The following is a 15,828-nucleotide window of genomic DNA, read 5'->3' on the forward strand; positions in this document are numbered from 1 at the left end:
GAGCAAAAGGAAATAATTATGTTTTGTATCTGTTTCATAAGACCTCTTTAATGATGTGGAGTGATATACAAAACCTATTTCAACTTTAATAGAAATTGAAGTTTTTCTCTGGCTGTGCTCAGACTTTGCTATAGAAATGCAAAGCATTCTCAACTTCTTGTTTGTAGCAACTAAAAAAATAATCATGCAAAGACAATGAACTGAGTGATTGATCAGCATTAGCTAACTTGTGGCACCCCCATTCCCCAGGGGGTCACCTACCCTGCCTGCCACGGTATTTGGAGCAAGTGGGCCCCCCCATTAGAAAGAAGTAGGTTAGCAACCACTTCCTTTTGTGGTAAGTAACTTTCTATTTTTTTCTTTCTTTCACTTGTAATGTAGAAGTATTCTGAGCCTAAATTTTTCTCCCTTTTCATCCACACATGTCTTGTTTTGTAGGTTCCTATGCAGGAGCTGTTATTGCAATGCCTTTAGCTGGAATTCTAGTGCAATACACTGGGTGGTCTTCTGTGTTCTATGTGTATGGTATGCATTTTTGCTCATCTCACTCCAGCATTGTATGACCTTACTCTATCATTTCTAAAAATACAAAAGCTACTGTTAAGAGGCCAAAAAAGAAGAGAAATGGGTCTGTAAAGCTAAAAATACAGTCCAGAGAAAAGGACAGTGAAAGAAAGAATTTAAAGAAGAGAGTAGGAAAGTAACATTATTAAATAAGAAGAGAAGCTAGTTCATGGTGAAACCTTCATCGTTTCTAGTACAAGTAGTGCAAACTACTATGCAGATCTATAGAATTTCTGATCATGTAACGTCGCTCTTTCATTTATACAAGTGTAAGTTTAGAGTGTGTGCCCTGCCTAAGATGTCCTGATTTTTATCTGAAGACCTACATAACTATATTCACACTAGTTGTGCTACCTTAACTTACACTGTTAGAAAAGAATGTCCCAAAGGAGTTCATTCTGCAGTGTAAAATTGATGTGAATTAGGGAGAAACCTTATAGAAATGTAGTAAACTACTCAGGAAGTGCATTGCTATGTTGAAAACAATGCCACAATCTTGTACTTTGCAGGTAAAAAATTTAGTGTGGTAATCAAACAACAGTGGCTTAAAGCAGAATGGAACTTAATTTACAGTCTAGTGAAATGAAATAGAAGCTGTTTCATTGCATTGTATTGTACAAATTGATGTCAAAATATCAGTGAATATTCACTTACAGTGAAATCATTCTGTAAATGAAATGAAGACTTCACTGCGCTCCAGCTCTGCATATATTTTGCACAAATACTGCTTACAGGATCTGACTCTTAGTTAGGATGACTCAGTAGAGAAGCAGCAGCAACAACAATTGCCATTTAAATTTGTTATAATTATTCACAGATTTTTTCCTTGTTTGTTGCTTTACTGTACATTTCTTTTAAAAGTCTTACTTTTCATTCCAAAGGGAGCTTTGGTATAGTCTGGTACATGTTTTGGCTTTTGGTTTCATATGAGAGTCCTGCAAAGCATCCTACAATCACAGATGAAGAAAGGAGATACATAGAAGAAAGCATTGGAGAGAGTGCCAACCTCCTAGGTGCAATGGAAGTAAGAATACTACTCACACACTTGTTTCCTTTGAGATAGTAATAAAACCCAAAGAACTCAAATAGAAACAACAACAACAAAAAAATCAAACACCTTTCTTCTTTAAGACATAAAAGCAAGTTTCAAACAACTGAATTTTTTTAGTCGTGGGAGGATTTGAAATCTGCTGATGGATTTCTAGGTGGATATTGCTTCTGCACAATGAGAATACATGTTCCAGTTGTTCTAGTAGATCACTCATGGAATTTATGCTTCTTTTTCTATTCCAAAATATAAAAAAGAGCTAGAGCTACATTTGAAATTGCAGCTGTATTGAGACTTTTAAAGTATCTTGAGTTTAAGTGGTTCATTTCCTTTCTATATAATCCTTTCTGGAAGGATTTCCTCTTCCTAAAAGTAAACTGGAAGAAAAGCACTACTTAGTGTGCCTGGAGGTCCTCAGAACATCAGAAAAAGCAAATCCTGACTATTCTATGTTTCATTTGCAAGAAAGACTGCAAGTTGCAATAGAACATGCTAGGAGACCCATAAGAACATTCCCCATTATCATGTTAATTTTGCTGGAAACATGCTATCAAGCCTTTCATAATTTGACTTAGTTCTGAACTAGTTTAGTTCTCAAGAACTCCTAAAAAATCAGCTATGGAGTCAGAGAATTTTCCAGCCACTTAACAATCCTATCATGCTAACTAAAAATTTTCTTATTTCTCTAACTATTGAAAAGCTTTAAAGAAACTATCACCATGCTTACTCACTCAAGAAAACGAACAAAAATTTGTCTAAGCCTCAGCGCATCTGCTCAAGTTTTTGCAGAATCCATTCCCAGTAGACCCTCACTACCAGCCTACATTATGTTTTCTAATTGGTCAGGACATTGGTTCTTGACTGAACTCAGGAATAAACCATTTTTCTCTTAGTAAAAAAAACTTTGATCCAGATTAAATAGGGAACTGGAAATATTAGAGAGTCATTTATTTGATAGATGACATTTTTAGGTGTTCTTGAGTGAGCTGATATTCAATAGCATTCAGCAGTGTTTGTGGTTTCTTACATCTATGACTGCTTTTGAAAATCTGACGTGAAATGAAATGCTTCAAAGGACATCCATATAATTCTAATTTGGGCTAGATAATTTCTGTCTATTTTTTATTGTTGCTTTTTAATTAAACATTTTTTGTAAGTTATTAGTTTGTATCAATAGTTTAGTTGCTTCTAAAATATTTAGGCTGAAATTCTTCCCATACTATGAAGTTAGCTTTTCTGTCTGGCTGCTCATTAAGTCAGTCACACTTAATCCTTAGCTCTCACTTAAGTGCAATTTAATAGTCATACAAGGTATTGCATATATCCATCTATGGGCTGTTTTTCTTTGAAGAAAAGCCAGTATTCAAATCAACAGTAGATTAAATTCAGCCTGAAACCTTGCTGAAGAGATTTTCAAACACTCATCTGGGTCTGGATCCTGTATTTGGATCAACACAGATGGGCAGAACCCTGGGCTCGTGGAGAGGTGCTGCGACTCAGCAGGATTGTAGTTTTGTCCATCTGTCATTTTTTTTTTTTCTCATTATGCAATTTATTTTAAAAATACAATAAAACAAACAAAAAATACATTGAGGAAGCAGTTTCAGCTGAAGGTTGATAAAAAAATCATTCAGAATGCTGGGATTAAGAATGCTAAATACATGCTTAAAATAAATCTGGATGAAACTGTGTACTTACAGTGTAAACACTGACTTCTGCCTTAGGTACAGCAACATCGTCTTTTAAAGACATATTATTTTGGACTTAGTATGTTCATGTTTACATGATTGAGATAACGGCACGTGTACACGAGTGTTGTGATACAGCTAAGTATCACTGAGTTTCTCCGCTTGTGCATTTTGTAGTAATTTTTCCTTGCTTATCCTTTTAAATTAAATCTTGATCATCAATATGTGGCTACACTTACTTTATGATAATTGAAGTCATTGGAATTCAGATACATAAAGCTGTGCATATATGAGCTTATTGGAGTATAGGTAAAAATAACAGATAGGAAAAGGGAAGATAGTCGATAATGACCAAAATGGTGACTGGATCCCCCTTTCTATGTTTCAGAAATACAAAACTCCATGGAGAAAATTTTTTACATCTATGCCAGTCTATGCAATAATTGTTGCAAACTTCTGCAGAAGCTGGACTTTTTACTTGCTGCTTATTAGTCAGCCGGCTTACTTTGAGGAAGTGTTTGGATTTGAAATAAGCAAGGTATGTAAAAATAATGTAAAGCTTTTCTCTTAGCTAAGTAAATATCAGAGCAACATTTGTCGTATTTATTAGGAGGAGGAAAGAAAAGTGTTCTGTGCCTTCATCATGGGTTTACAAGTCTTAAACCTTGTCGCTCCCAGTTACTGTTCCCTTGACGAGCACATATAAGTGAAGTAACAACAATGACAAAGGATGGGATAGGGGAAGGTGAAGGCAGGATGAGATTATTGATAATCTACTTGGGGCCATAGTGCAAAAAGACCTTCAGTTAAGTGCTTGAAACCAGACCATGCATGGTATTAGAAGGAGAGACCCATTACATTTCTGTCCCTGACACTCCAGGGGATGCAGGATCCCACCAAAGCTGTAAAGAAAGCATTGACAAGTGGTTCCATTTTTCCAGGTGCATTTTACAAAGAACACCTAGTTTTAGGAAGGATAGTACAATTTATCTCCTTTCTATATCCCCCTTTAATGTGGCGAGAACTGCTCCCTCTTTTTCACTTAGGAAGCAAAAGTGATGGTGAAAAAATATAAGACGCAGAGCTGATCTAAGGCTCCACATAATTCATATTAATTTTGGATCAGACCTGTAATGTAAATATGGATACATGCAAATAAGCCTTCAGAGTGTCAGATTTCCTTCTTGTGAAAGTGATAGGCGCTTGTGCTTTTCAGAGACCTGTATTCTTTTGATATTGTTCCATGAGATACTGTCACCCTAACTTGTGGTGTAAGTGACAATTAAATGAGTAGCTTCCAAAGCGTTGCGGTATTGTGGAGTATTGTCAAAATTGTGTAATGCCATCCTGCATTTAAAGATGGGCTTCCATCTTTAGCTGGAGCAAATGACAGCAAAGTCAGTTTTCACTTGCTGTGGATATGGATGCTTATAAATGAATAGTTATCATTTAGTCAGGAACACCTCAAAGCAGTAACTGCAATGCTGATACTAATATCTGATTTATTGGGAGAAACATCTATTAGCATGAAGCTAGCTGTCCCAACATAGTTGCTACATATATAAACTGCAGTGAAATACACAATTGCACAACTTTAATTGAAGAGTAGAGAAAACTTGTTTTCTTTTTGTTCTCGTGGAGCCTGTCTGCTCTACACGCAATGTAACTCCAGTCAGACGTCAGGCCAGCTGATGCACTGTTCAGACAGGAATTAAGCAAAAACCTCTGTGCTTGAGCACTTTTTCAGATATACACAATAATCAGAATTCCCTATTAGAACAAAATGCCATGCATACTAAAGCAAACTATCTGCAAGGCAGTTATATTGACAGGAGATAGTAGGTGGTAGGTCTTCAAATATGTCATCATTTCTTGGAACAGTCATCACAAAATTACTGTCTTACTTTGCCAGTATGTATAGCACTTTGAGTATTGTCAACTGATGTTTAGTATGTTATCTTTCACTACACACAGACATATCTTTTGCCCACGTGAAATTTGAAGCTTGAGGTTGGTCAGAAATCAAAGGCAAATGGCCATTGTGCATGTGAGGATGATCCACAGGGAATCTTTCTAGACATGTTAGGTTTGGTGGGCAATGCTACGCCAAACACATCACCAACAGAAATGCAGCAATTCAGTTTAACACATTTGACCATAAATTTTCTGAAAAGAAAGGGCAGAGGGGCTCTAAGTCAGGGGAAAAAAGCCATTAGTTTAAATATAAACTGTGAAAAAAATCTATAAATAACAAGTGTCACAGCATGAGAGGTTCTTAAAGACTCTGGCTGTCCATAAATACAATGACAACTTAAGATCATCAGGTTTGTTCATTTAATAAACCAAGTTAAGATTTTTGGGTTTAGCACATAGCCTGAAATTGAAGAGAAACAATTAATTAGTTGCTGAATGCTTCAGAAAATGAAGAATCAGTATTTATATGGTTTACACTCTGCTAATTCTAATGATTATTTTAGGTGGGTATCTTATCTGCTGTGCCACATTTAGTGATGACAATTATTGTTCCTATTGGGGGACAAATTGCAGACTTTTTAAGAAGCAGGCAGATTCTTTCAACCACTACTGTGAGAAAGATAATGAACTGTGGAGGTAAGTCTTCCTATTTTATTAAAAAGCTTCTTGTACATATTCAATGTCCATATACTATGCCATATACAGTAAACAGACTGCATGGTTTTATGTACTTATGAAGCAATATTTTGTGCATTTTTTGTGTATTACAGATGTGGTTACTAAATAGAAGTAAACACAGTCGTTTCTATTCCCAGTTTCAATATAGATGTTTGGTATTTGAAAAAGTATTTAGACTGTTAAAGAAACAGATGAGCTTTTGTGGGGTAATTTGTCTACCCTTAGCTGCTTACTGAATCTTAGCTCCTCATCTAAACACGCTCTGCACTAAGAGAGCCCAGACAAGTACCTGAGATTACACACCTGACTTCTGAGAGGTTCAAGTCACATGAGCTGAATCCTGGCTGTGATAAGGGCTGCAAAATTCATAAGCAGGTTAAGTGTGTGTTCCCATTAGGGCTGGCTGGAACGACCTAATGAAATCACAAGTATTTCTTTTCATCTTAAAATTGACAGGAAGTAACAATAAATTAGCATACAAAGAACACAATAAAGATTACTTGAGATAGCAAGATCCTGTGGTTTTTAGGGATGAAAGAAATACCAATTATATTCCACTCTAAGGTAATGTTTTGCCTCTGTCTTCCTATGAAATATTACCATATCCTAAGGCCTGCAACATTTGAGAGGGAAGCAAATCTGATGCCTAGTTTTCTTTATGATTTCCCCAGGTTTTGGCATGGAAGCAACTCTTCTTCTCGTGGTAGGATATTCTCACAGTAAAGGAGTGGCTATTTCGTTCTTAGTGCTTGCTGTAGGCTTTAGTGGATTCGCCATATCTGGTAAGATTATATTACTGTTATTACTAAATTCTTTCATCTTAAGAGACAGAACCTCTCATTTGGTTTTTATTCATTGACAGTAATTTAAACAAACCTCAGAATTCCAAATGACATTATTTATGATCATTACAAAGGAAAGTACAATCAGTACCACATCTTTTATATTAGATTATTTTTGTTCAAATATTTCAATCTTTTCCACATTCATTGCAGCAAATCAGACTTTTTTTTTTTTAGTAAGGTGCTAATGTACACCATTGATTTTTCTTGAAATCAAACATATTACACAAGTGGACTGATATTATACAATGATATCTAAATGTACCCATCTTGGTTTAAATATAGGCCTTTTACTTTTTCCACTGTATATTAGTCAATGCTTTATTAGTGTCACAGAATTTTATTACTTTGGGGCCTAATTACTAGCAATTCTTTTCTGAATTATAGTTGAGCTCTTTCCCAACGGATACATCCCCCTTTTGCCTTTGCCTTTCCCAAACACAAGACACCTGGCCTTCCCTTGTTTTCCCACTGTGATCTGAGTATCCTCTCCCATGCTGGTTCCTTATGTCTAAAACAGGCTCTCTTCTCTTTTGTGCCAAACATCTAAACTCTCCTTAATCAAATCTGTCCTTAATCCCACGTATTCTGCAAGGTATCATGCCTGTTTTGTACAACTTGAAAAGTGTATTGCACTTTCCCTAGCAGTTATCCATATCATACTGCCTGCCTTTTCCCTTTTATTATCTTTTTGTATCCAAAGGTTTAGCTTCTGTTTTCACTTACTGAAGTGCTTATTTTGAGGACAATGAGTTCTGTCACTCCAGAGAAGCATGTATTTTTTCTATTATTTAAATATTTTCTTCATTACTATTTAATTATTTACTGCATAAATTTCAACAGAGTTAAGCTGCTGGAAATGCAAGAGAACAACCAAATATTTATAAAAATAATTAATAAATCTTTTATAGATACTGCCTTTTTACTCCCTTCATTTTAACGTTCAAGAATAGAAGGGAACTCCCTTCTGCTGGTCTGTGTGACAAAGGGTAAAACGTGGGCATTAGGAAAGGAAAGTGGTACAAGCTGGAAGGAGAAACGACAAGTTATTTACAGCATGAAATGGTCATGAATAACACTGTGAAATATAAAATTTCTCCCTGCCTAAATATCTTCTAGGTTCTCTACTCCACACAGTCACTGCTGGGATTTTTTTTTAAACTGCAATTTTGGGAAGAAAACACATTTGGTACCCTTTTATAATATATTTTTAAAAGAAAATGAAAACCCATAGTCTCTCTAGGAATATTTAGCCCTTATAAGCCTTTTAGAGAAAAAGAAATGCAAATAAACAGCCCAAATATATCATAGTAAAATTGTTAAATGATAGCATTACTTTTCAGAACTGAAGTAATGCTCTGGTTTTGGTATGAACGTGTGCCGACCTTTGTATTGCAGGATTCAATGTCAACCATTTAGACATTGCCCCGAGGTATGCCAGCATCTTAATGGGGATTTCTAATGGAGTCGGGACCTTGTCTGGAATGGTTTGCCCTATAATTGTCGGAGCAATGACAAAGAATAAGGTAAACGGCAATACAGTTTTCAAATCTTCCAGTTTAATACTAATGGTTTAAAGAAAAAGACCTTTCCATAGTACAACTTGCCAGGATATCTGTATTAGAGTCTGGGACCTCCAGGGGATAGTATCCAGGAACTTGCAAATTTGAAGCATGCTTCACTATATGCTCACCAGGACAATGCTTTTATAGGCTAATCAATAGTGATTTTTCAAAGAAAGATGGATATAAATAATTGGAAACAGGACACTTAAGTGTTTCAGCTATGCTGACTATCACAGCCTCAATCCCTAATTTAAATCTTTCAGCTCAGAAGCGTTAGATAAGTCTATGCACTAGGCTGATTTAGCAAATTTCTTCTTTACAGACACGTGAAGAGTGGCAGTATGTCTTCCTCATTGCTGCTTTAGTTCATTACGGAGGTGTTATCTTCTATGGCATATTTGCTTCAGGAGAGAAACAACCCTGGGCAGACCCTGAACAGACAAGTGAAGAGAAATGCGGCTTTATTCATGAAGATGAACTTGCTGAAGAGACAGGGGACATTACTCAGAATTATGTAAATTATGGTACCACCAAGTCTTATGGTGCTACAACCCAGGTCAATGGTGGCTGGCCTAATGGTTGGGAGAAAAAAGAGGAATTTGTACAAGAGGAAGTACAAGACTCATACAACTACAAGGAAGGAGATTATTCATAACAAACCTAAATATTGGGTATATTTTGTAGTGTTTGTGATTAAATTCATCGTGATTGTTTGCACACAGAAATAAAATGTGGTATAAACATGTAAACACATATCAAACAGGAAGGTCTTACTGTAAAAAAAATACATCGAAGTGCAATCTGTATGAGTTGTGACGTCATCACTTTCATTAGGTTATATTTGTTCTATAAACATTAGAGTTTTAAGGGTTTACTGGTCAAAACTATAGAGGCATTAGATACTTACAGTATACAAGAGCTAAAACTCATAACTAATGATTAAAGCACAACTAAGCAACCAAGTTGGCACATCTAATGCTCTTTTTAGAAAGCCAAAATTACTTGATCATTAAAAATGCACTTATATATTTGTTACACTGTATTGAAAGAGATTGTGTTAAATACACACGTTTACTCAGTGCAATGTAGGAATTGTGTGTTTAGTCTAAGACAAGAGCTTTCTTTAAGAAGAAAGGTTGAGTCCTAGGCACTTACAGAGGATTGATCCAGTTCCTTTAATGGTAATTGCGTCAAGCCTAAAGAACAAATAGGGCATATTGTATGTTTATTGTGATTACATGCTGCAGGCTACTCTGTGATTAATAAAGGAATTATTTAGGAGTTTTATACTGAATGTTTGGGCACAAATTCTTATTTCTATTCTTTACAGAATCTTATAAAATTATAGGCATTTTCCTGTTCTTCCCTGCATTTATCAACCAATATAAAACCAATATATAATGTTAAGTCTGACTTTTCATGCAGACTGTCAAATCTCTTTATCAAAAAGCCAAGCTTTATTATTCTATTCTTTGCAGTATATTCCAACTTTGTACTGGTGTCTTTAGAGAAAGAAAAATCCAATATAACCTAGAAAAAGATATAGTCTTTTACAAAATTCCAAAGAGAAATTTACTATTAACAAGTAGCCCTATGAAAAAGGATGTATTTGTTTTGCAGAATATTTTGAAGCCAATAGAAGAAACAGAGAATAATTTAACCCTTACTCTTCCCTTAATAGCTTTCATATTTTTACACATCGTGCCACAGTTATATACATAGATATAAGTTTATTGAAGATACTGTAATTATAGAAAATGTTGCTATTTTAGAGATCCCTGAAATAAAAAATGTATTTGTCTTTCGATTAAACCTAATAATAATGGACACTGAATATGAGTAACATATAAACTCACAATAAACCAAAGTGGTAAATAACTAGTGTTGGGTTGAAAGAAGCCAACAAGCATCACGCTTGTCTTTTTAGCGAAACTCAACAGTGACTGCAACATTAGTGTACCAAGCAATAAGTGCAATGCATTATGAAGTGCATAATCTTCTAGACTATATATTAACCTTCATTTAGCTAGTTGTATATATTTGGGGTTGTTGGGATTAAACCAAACTGAACCAACTCAAGTTAGCAACACCAGACCACTTCTTAATACTCTAAAATTACAACAATGATCCATTTCTTAATTCAATCAAATGATTATTATTGTATGTAATAATCCATTCTGGATTCTTGGTCTGTTCATTGTATTGTGCTAGTGATTGGAAACCCTGCTACCGCAATATACAACTTGAGGATTGTTTCTTCTCCTTTTTTTTAATGCAAATCATACCTTGACCTTAAAAAAAAAGTATTTTGCTTTGTGCCTCAAAGTGATGTAAAACGTGACCATAGCTTTTGCTGTGTTTAATGAAAAAGATGTGGACTGTGTCACTTTTGTTGCTGCAAAAAGTGTTAATAAAATGCTCTATTTATCCTTTTATATAAAAAAGGACCATTGTAGCTTCTTGTCATTTTTTTAGATGCGCTTTAATATAGGTCACTCAAATTACAGTCACTGCAGAACAAATTCTGCTATTGACATGGAGATAATACCTTATGTCCCAGCTGGGAGCTATGCTGAACACCCAACGTCCTGCATTGTCTGCTCTCTCCTCTGACCATGCACAGGTGTGTGGTGGAAAAGGCACCTCACTCTAGATTGTTGTTCCTCCTCTCGTAAGGATGGTTGGAGTAGATGCAGAAGAAAAAGGAGCGGTAGGATCAGTGTGCCAGCCAATGCAACGAAACTGGGAAAGACAGACTAGTCTATGTTAGCTAAGGAGCTGGTGTGGATCAGCATTCTCTAAAGAAAATGAAAAGCACCACAGAAGTTCTTGGAATTTGTTTCCTTTCTTGCTCCTGCAACAAGACTCCTTAACTGAAACATAATGTTACTTTCCGTCCGTCTTTAGATAGACCCTACAGGAACCAGTACATTCAAGAAATCCTACGTTAAAAGTAAGTCTTCTTCTAACAAAATTTTTACTGTTCAATAATTTTCTTGCACTAAATAGAAGAATGTAGAAACACCAAATTGAACAAAAGGCTGCAAAACACTAGACAGAAGAGTAATGGGCCCAGTGTTTCTCACCAATAGGCTAGTTGTTAAGAGATGCTGAGTCAGGTAACGCACAAAGTTACTGCTAATTGTTTTGATGGACTGGTGTGATGTTGCCATGGAAACTTCCTGAAAGATCCAAAAGTGGGATAAATAGGGGCTATAGAACTACTGTTGTATTTATTGTGGTAAGCGGACAGCTCAGAAAATGAAAACTAGTTAACAACATTAAAATAAATTCTTCTTAGCTTTCAGTCTAATCTTTAGGTTCTCTGTCTTTTGTAATTGTTTCAATAATTTCCTTTCATTAAGTATAGGTAATTTTTTTTTTCTTATTAGCTTGATATCTTTTAATTACTTAGAACAAAGGAGAGACTTCAATCCAGGCATTAGACACTGCATTGTTCAGCCATGCACAACTCAGTGAGAACTCAACAATTGCCTTCAAATGCTACACCACTCTAAGATCCTCCACATTCTCTTCGTAGCTCTCTGCTCTCCTTTGACTCCTTTACTTCCTCTTTAAATGGCAGAGCAGAGGAGTGCGTTCTATTGGGAAGGAAGAGAAGCATGACAGGTTTTAAGATTTTTTTCTTCTTCACAGGCTTCTATTCACAGAAACATACAGGAATCATCAGGAACATGACTGAGAAAGAAGGAGAAATGGAGAAAATAATTGGGTTCTTGCAAAGGATGACTAAGTGAAGACAAGCAGCAACAGCTGGATCTGTTTTAAGGAAAAGGAGAGAGTTGAGGGGACATGACCCTTCATCTAAACTCCTATATTTCTTCTCAGTAAATACATTTATGTTTCTCCCTTGCTACTTCAATTTTATAAAGTAGCATTGCTAAAATGTACCTCTTCAGCCTCTTCTGAATTGTGCCCTTTCTGCCCAGAGACTTCTCTTCTGCACTCAGATTCAAAGACTAGCCCCGCAGATGTGTTGCACTTGTATGGCCCAGTGTTCTTCTTTTGGAACTCTTAGCAGCTCAAACCATCCCCGTTTATCAATCAGACTGTGTTCACGGTCAATTGATAGTTTTGTCCTGTCACCCATTTCTGTTCTGTTCTCCTACCTGGTACTCTCTGCTCACTTACTATGTTGAAAAAAATGGAAAGGAATTGTTACTCACATTTTTATTTATTAGTTAGTTATCTTTTCAGTGAAGAACAATAAGTAAAAGGAAGGGGCAGAATCCAGGCTCCATTAAAATCTTTAGAAAAGCTTTGAGTTTAGATGGCCTAGAATACCACCTCAAATGTTCACCTTTATGTTCTCGGATGATTTCATACAGATAGTATCACTCAACCAGTGACAATTTTTTAAATATTTGAATCTGCATTGGTCAGATCCCTTCTGTTAACACACACTCTTTGCTGCAGAGATAAAGCTATCATAAAGTGCTCTTTGCTTTCAGAAGTGATAATGAAATTCAATGGACCAAATTTCATAAAACCACTTTTCTATGGGGGAAAAGAAAGCCTCAAGGTAAAGGTTGAATAACAGTGACAAAAGAATATCTGCAAATATGAATGAAGTCCTCTTTCAGCGTGAAGCTAGGAATAGGAATGAATGTGGAAGTCAGAACAAATGTCACAGTTCAAAGCCGTACTGTTAGAAAGATAACATCACAGTCTTAGTTGCTGCCTCTGAAAGATGAAATGTTTTGTTCGTTTCAGGATAAGCTGTGAAGGAGTTTGAAGTCTAGTCTAAGTCTAGATTAACTACTTACCAGCAGCTGCTTTTGTACTTATTTTGAATTTGTCTCTGTTTTTTGTGTGAATAATTTTCATTGCACAGGAAGATTTAGGAGTAAATAATCAAAGGACCTAGAACTACAGTCAGATAGTTTAATTAGATATCTATGTATATCCTCTCTGGTCCAGCTAAGGTGTCTGATGTTGCTATTCTAGTTTTACTTAACTCTTTTTCACTCTGTTGTAACCCAAAGCACGGTAAAGAATGAAATGTATTATATATTTACATATGTACAACTACTGAAGCTTGTGTACTTAGTTATACTGAGGCCAAGCGCTTAGGCAGTTTCTTCCATGTTTAAGAATTAATGCTACAAAATGATTGTTGGCAAATGCCTCCTTGGTAAGGCTTTTAACATCAGAAACATATAATCCTTGCAATCTTTGCTTTAGGTGAAGCCGCATTCTCTCAAATGCCATGGGTGAGGCATTAGAAAACAATACAAAATAAGATTTTGAGCAACAGTCCAGCCTCTGGTAGGCTCTTATCTACAAGAAAGTAAGCAGACAACAAGTATGAAAGGCAGATGTACTGTCAAACGTAAAATATAAGGGTAAGTTAGAAATTACAGGAAATAAAATATTGCAGGAAATTTAAGGAAAAGCTTATAGATGAGCTGCCAAATTTCCTTGCTTTTGCTCATGCCAGTAGTGAGAAGAAAAAAACTGAATATGAAGTCCTAAATATCTGATCCAACCTATCCTGAATCTAAGGTATGATCACAAGTTGGCTCAGAAGCTGATTACCATCTTCTGGCTGCACCCTACCTTGTTCTTACATAGTTTCTAACACATTTGTCTGTCAGAGCCACGAGGGCACTTATAGGCCTTAATTGTCCTGAGCATCCTGCCCTGGGATCCCCACTTACACCCCCATCCATGACCCAGGAGCCCCATTTCGGCTCAGGCCTGCGCTTCCCTGTCTCTGGTCTGTCTCCTGAACAGAAGTTGGATCTATGTCGTGTCCTTGTCTCCAGTCCTGCATCTGGCCCACCTCCTGTTGCTCCTGAGAGGGCTCTCTGGATAGACCCTGGACCTGATTCATTCCTTGCTGTCTCTGGGACCGTTGATGGAGCTAGCACCCTGCTCTGCCCATGCTGCTCGGAGCCCGTGGGACTGCACCCTGGTCAATAACGGCACAGCCAGCAGCTGGGTCACCCTCGGCTCGCGGCTCATTTCCCTGGTGAGCTGCCTTTCCTGCTCCTCCTGCTCCCTCTTGGACACTTTCCATGTTGCGCCAGTGATAGTCCACAGAGACTTGCCAAACTTCAGATATGGTCCATTCACAATCCTGAAATTAAGTACCTTTATCAGTCCCTGAAGAAGCAGAACTGTGCATAATTATCCTATCATTATTTTCTTAAAATACAATGAAAGATACTGACGTGTTGGGCAGGAGACTGAACCTGTTAGATACCAGAGCATTCTGCTTCTTTAGTAGTAGGTGTTGGATTCCTACTTAAAGTCTGTCTCTATATCCACCATGGATATAGCCACGGTGCCAGTTTCCTTTTTCCAGGAGGAGCTATGTTTCATTCATCAGTGACTTGATGGAACTGAATGAAGTTTTCATCCTTGCATCCACTACAGGCTTTCTCCACTGTGTAGAGGAAGCTGCTATTGCTATTCTCAGCCCTTCTGCTGGAGATGATCAGCATTTGCTTGCAGTTTAGCTTTTCAAAACTGATATATCTTTACTTCTGGCTGGGCACTGTTGCACGATGGCATACTGTCTGCTCACAAAAGTATGCAAGTAAATGATGTTCTTGATCTTTGCACTAACCAGGGTCAGCAACTAAAACTGATGGTTTGCAAAATTGGAGATCAAGGCATTATAAAGAGTAACACAACCTTGTACGACTGACAAGGAGTTGATGATGAGGTGTTGCTTGTACCCTGAGGATCAAATGGCAGGCTCTGTGCACAAAGAATAGTCAATGAGATGAACATTTGACATGGACAAACAGTACAGCTATATTTGACTTAGCAAGATCCCAATTCATACTAAGTAGTATGAATTCACATCTACTCTGACTGTGACACCTTGAACACTCAATACATAATTTACATATGTTCAAATTTACTGCCTCTACTGCTTTTCTTTCAGAAAACAAAGAGATTACATGTCATTAGCAACCTAACGAAATAAACTGGTTAACTTAATCAGCAACAGGAAGAATTTTATTTCAAATGCTAACCATATCTTATATGAGAAACATAACAGCCACCCTCAAAAAAGATGGTTATTAAAATTAATTGTAAAACTTCACTTAAAATTTAACATGAACCATGTTAGAGTATTCTTCTAGGTTTGTAAGTACATACACACACATGTACATAAAATATGCACATATATATATACATGACATACAGATATTTGGAGCAGTAATGTGAGAGAAATCTTAGAGTACACAGAAAGATTTTAGTTCTTTTTTGACCTGATCAAAATCCTATTGTATCCTCAGCAAGTTCAAATAGCATTTACATAAGTCTCCTCCCAAAATCATTACAATCCACAATAAACAGGGACATCAGCAACAAGTAACCAAAATTTTAAATCATACATAGGAAGTTTGGTTGTTTTTGTTCTCTCTGAGAAGGTCTTGAAGTCTGATAGCTTGAGGGAACTCCAGAACAGCAGCCCTAAAAAGCGCTGC

The 15,828-nt window shown here is 36.5% G+C and overlaps 1 protein-coding gene across 1 annotated transcript; it reads left to right on the forward strand.

The window, feature by feature from the left end:
• Window positions 1-249: 249 nt before the first annotated feature.
• SLC17A6 (solute carrier family 17 (vesicular glutamate transporter), member 6) lies at window positions 250-10,149 on the forward strand (the record flags this gene model as incomplete). The annotated part of the gene is made up of 8 exons (XM_009696077.1): window positions 250-337; window positions 439-525; window positions 1,446-1,588; window positions 3,689-3,838; window positions 5,778-5,910; window positions 6,624-6,734; window positions 8,193-8,320; window positions 8,682-10,149. Coding segments are annotated over 8 exons (1,173 nt in total), but the record flags the coding sequence as incomplete, so codon positions are not given.
• Between the last annotated feature and the right edge of the window lie 5,679 nt (window positions 10,150-15,828).

The sequence above is a fragment of the Cariama cristata genome, unplaced genomic scaffold, assembly GCF_000690535.1.
Source record: "Cariama cristata isolate BGI_N322 unplaced genomic scaffold, ASM69053v1 scaffold17202, whole genome shotgun sequence".
Classification (NCBI taxonomy): domain Eukaryota; kingdom Metazoa; phylum Chordata; class Aves; order Cariamiformes; family Cariamidae; genus Cariama; species Cariama cristata.